General features: G+C 34.7%; 1 protein-coding gene across 1 annotated transcript in view; it reads left to right on the forward strand.

Annotated features, from left to right (window-relative positions):
* The window catches only part of LOC106467464 (C-type lectin lectoxin-Lio3-like), a gene marked incomplete at its 3' end in the record, with an annotated part of 11253 nt that extends 7478 nt beyond the window's left edge, over positions 1–3775 (forward strand). Inside the window, exon 4 of the mRNA XM_022395659.1 lies at positions 3458–3775. Coding sequence (XP_022251367.1) covers positions 3458–3775 — 318 coding nt within the window. The remainder of the gene's footprint in view (positions 1–3457) is intronic.
* Positions 3776–4490: the final 715 nt, after the last annotated feature.

The raw sequence follows: 4490 nt of genomic DNA on the forward strand, positions 1-4490 counted from the left end.
ATACATCTCTGCATTGACATTTTGCTGTGGATTGAGGAGTTCGAAATGAATTACTCATTTGATGTCCCACCAAATGCAAGGCATCACTTTCTGCGGATGGAGTCCAGGTTTTTGGGTCGGAAGTGGTTTTTGTTTAGGACTGAGTCATTGTTTTTGGCGTTTAATATTCGCATAGAGAATCCATTTTTCATAACCGGTGACAATTCTGTCCAAAAATGGCTCGCGCGCATTACGTGCCAGAAGAGACGAAGCAACGTTCACACGTTGGAAACGATGATCATGAGGCACCCAAACACCTTCTTTATGGAGTTTTTCATATTCCTTAGATGTTTACGTGTTGTTTCATGAGAGACATGCAATTTCAGTGCCATTTCATGAGTGTGTTGCTTTGGCTTAGACTCAAAAAACGTCTTCAGAGCATCAATATCAATTCCAACATGTCGGCCCCTGCCATCAAAGTTTTTAAGGTTAAAGTCACCTGAACGAAATTTGCTGAACCATCGTTGCCACTTACAAACGTTCAAACATTTCTATAAACTTCTTTGATATTCTTTGTGGCTACAGAGGCGTTTTTTCCCTTCTTGTTTCAAACAGTATTACATGTCTCGTCGTGTGCCATCACTATAAGGGATTAGAATATATTAAACTTTACACATTATATAGGCTACATTAACGTGACGTTTAGGCGGTTCGTTAACTAATATACATGATGTACGTTTTCCTGGGGGTGGTTAATGAAAGTGTTCCAAAACACGACATTAACTTCTTGACGACCTAATATATGAATGAGTTTCAGTAAGAACGCTAGTTGCTGTAAAAAATTAAGAACGTGACTTGTGTCTCTAGATATTGTATTTAGCCAAAAAAACATGTTATAAATAATAGAACGTTTTTCATGATTGCTTTTTAAATATTTCTTTGAAATATTATTTTTGGTTATGAATCTTTGCAAATATTGAAAAGTAGACGCAGTCATATTTGATGACGTCACATTTACCAAGATGGCGTCCCCGGTTGACCTATAACGACACATCCAGTGAACTTTTGACATTGACCTGACCTTGATCACATGATGTCATATCCGTCAAAATAAGCGTCTAGTGGATGCAGCCATATGGATTGGCATCATTCATATACTGATAATCACTCTCGAGCATTTTTAGATCATCTCATTGATATTATTATTATTTCTAATTTATTTTTAACAAACATCTAAGTTATTGATATTTCGTCAGAAGAAGTCAAAACATGTTGGACGATCACGTATTACTGACAGAGTGCACAATTTTAACTGATCAGTCAATCAGTTATGAGTTAATTACTTATTTTTGTTAATTTGCCAGCATCTATATTTCATGGATAGGTCATCTTTGACTCATTGGATTTGAAAGATCCCTTCAATGACTGTCGGAAGAGTAGTTTAAAGTCATACCTCTACGACAAAGCATAGTATGGTCATCCACCTTTTGTTTGTTTAAAGTCAGTTCAAAAGCGAAAATGCTTTGGGTAAACAATAATCACCAAACTATACAGTTGAATATAGCAAGGCTTTCGCTCGAGCCAGGACACTTAGATACCCCCAACCCTTTACTTAATGTTTTCAGAAGTCATTAGAAAGTATTTGTACTTTTGTTTTATTGATTACCCAATGAGTACATCATCATAAATTAAATTATCGCTCCATCAAACGATTCAGCAAATGTTTTTTTCCTCTTCATAGCTGCTGGAACAGCTTCCAGCTCACCATATTCATCTGCATACATTAAATATCGTTTAGTTTCTAAGGCCGACTTGTAAATGTGTGATGTCTGAGTTGCTTATAGAATGTTCATTTTCATAGATATTCTTCTTTATTTATTTTCTACTACTTGGCAAAAAGTCTTCGTATATCAAACACTTAGCTTCACTTAGCATTTCCCTATACACCAACTTGCCAATTTTTGTTCCTACTTCTGTTTCGATATCATTAGCTAAGGCCCAGTAATAAACTTAAGATAAAGGACTATTTTTTAAGACCCCATTGTCCCTACTAGTTGCTTTTGCATTAGATTTATTATCTTGAAAGACTTTACCTTTATTACTTCCTTTGTAACTATAATTACTCGGAGCATCATAAGTGGAAACTCTCTTCACGGATTAGTTGCCACTAAAAGCTTCAACCTCTTCGAAAATGTTTTTTTTATCATCAACCTTGACAAAGATGTATATTTTTAATAGAATTATTTACACCCTGACTGCCATCCTCAATGGATGTTTATTCTAAATATCTCCTTTTTACATCAACCTCGACAAATATGTATATTTTAGTAGAATTATTTACACTTAATGGATGTTTATTCCAATCCATGTATCATTAATTTTACGTGCTTTTCAATTAAATTTTGGCGTAAAACCCTTCATACATACATACTCAGAACTTTGGTATGATTACAAATGTTCACTGCTGAAAACAATGCCCAAATATTAATCTGAGAGATACAAGTCACTTTTATACATATGGCACTGATGAGCATGAGCAGTTCAGTTATTCATGACTAGTATGGATTACATTTATCAAATTAACGTGCTGCTCATGACAATCGTTAGTTTCTCATAAAACACTCTAAATCAGGGTTATTTACCTAACAGCGACTCCAAAATAGTGTGGGATATGTTTCTCATTAAAAAAAAAAACACAAAAAGAACCAATCAACCAGTTAAGCGTGAGGGGGAATGAAATATGCTTCGTAATCCCACTATGTTTTCAGTTTGTTTCTCCTGTGTATTTTTATGAATGCTGTATACCCAGAGTATTTTTTTAATTGACTATAAACAAAATATAGGCAGGATTACTATACCAAAGGACGATGCCTTATCATGAAAATATGGTTTTAAACCAAAATTGTCCGATAGTCTGTCCTGATTCGTTGTGTATTGAAATCAGGGAGAATCGTTCCAGAAAACTTAGATACGGGTACATTAGTTAAGGTAAGCAGTTAACTCATGATTCTGATTGGTTAACTAAGTTGAAACTTGTTCTGTTGCTTGAGAACCTTACTACCCCATAACTACTGATGTCATTTGGACTTGTTCTATTGTGAGATGGTAGTGAAATATTAATAAATTAGATTTTCGTTCATTAATAACAAATCTTTAATAATAATATGTATATGTCCTGTTCGCTATTGTTAGTTCCTTACTGCGGATGCAAAATAACTTGAATATTTGATATGAAATGTTAACTCACAATATTATCCTAAAGCAATAAACTTTACTGTAGTTTTATTACTTGCAGCTCAATCGAGATCGTTACTGGGACAACCCACGTTTGGACCACACTGTATATAGTGTTTATGTAAATCTGAAAACCTCTGTATGCTTACATGTTAATCTACGGTATATGAAACCCCTTTGTTTAAAAGCTTTATTCTAAATACCAACAAATCTTATTATCGATCTTGTTAATTTTTCATTTCAGAATGTTTAGGTGGGTATGCGATAGAAAAGCTATGTTATACTTTTTTGGACAAAGGTATGACATTTGGCAATGCTGTTCTATCTTGCGAACGATACCTCTCGATACTTGCCGTGGTAAAGAATAATCAAACACTTCATGTTCTTCAAAACTTAATTAAATATCGGCCACCAGGTGGGGGACTGTGGACAGAAAGAACTCAGACTAATACTTCAGAAGAAATCTGCGACTATTACATTCCTGGCCTGAAAGTGCTGAAAACTGACCAGTGTGGCGCTAAAAAGGGTTACATTTGTCGCTATAGTCTACCGATTTTTTCAAGTAAGTAAACATGTTGTAAAAAAAGGTTCAATCTGGCTTAAACTAAAAAACAAACCAAAACACACCACTGAACAGTCTTACAACTGTATATAATTTTTCCGTCATGACTTAGTATACAGTGAGCTGATTTATTTTGTTTGTCCTATTTGTAGGAACTCATTATCTTTGACCTCGTCATAATATGTGTGTGTTTCATTTTTCAAAATGATTATATATATATGTAGTACTTGTTCACTCCCTCAACTTAGTAATACTCAGTCCCATTGAATTTAATTTCAAACCTTATGTATATTGCTTCATACATTTTATAAAAGTTAGAAGTTGCAACAATTGGAGTCAAGAATGAAGATATGCTTCTTTGATAGACAGTATTAACTAATAAAGAGGGATTGAAAACACCATTTCGATGGAATGGAAGGACATGAAGCAATAAGAAGGTGGAAAAAAATTAAGAAACAACTGTTAGTTCCCCTGTAAGACAGCGCTAAGTCAACGGATGTACAAGCAAAAATTCGAGGTTTGATTCCCCGCGGTGGATACAACAGATAGCCCAACGTGAATTTGTTCTAAAAACAAACAAACAGTTGTTAAAAAGGAAAAACTGCGTCTCATAAGAAATGTCAGCGGTAAAAGGTGGAGCTTTAAGATTGTTTGTTGTTTTCATTTCGCGCAAAGCTACACGAGGGCGATCTGCGATAGCCGTCTCTTGTTTAGC

This window comes from Limulus polyphemus, unplaced genomic scaffold, assembly GCF_000517525.1.
Source record: "Limulus polyphemus unplaced genomic scaffold, Limulus_polyphemus-2.1.2 Scaffold2624, whole genome shotgun sequence".
NCBI lineage: Eukaryota > Metazoa > Arthropoda > Merostomata > Xiphosura > Limulidae > Limulus > Limulus polyphemus.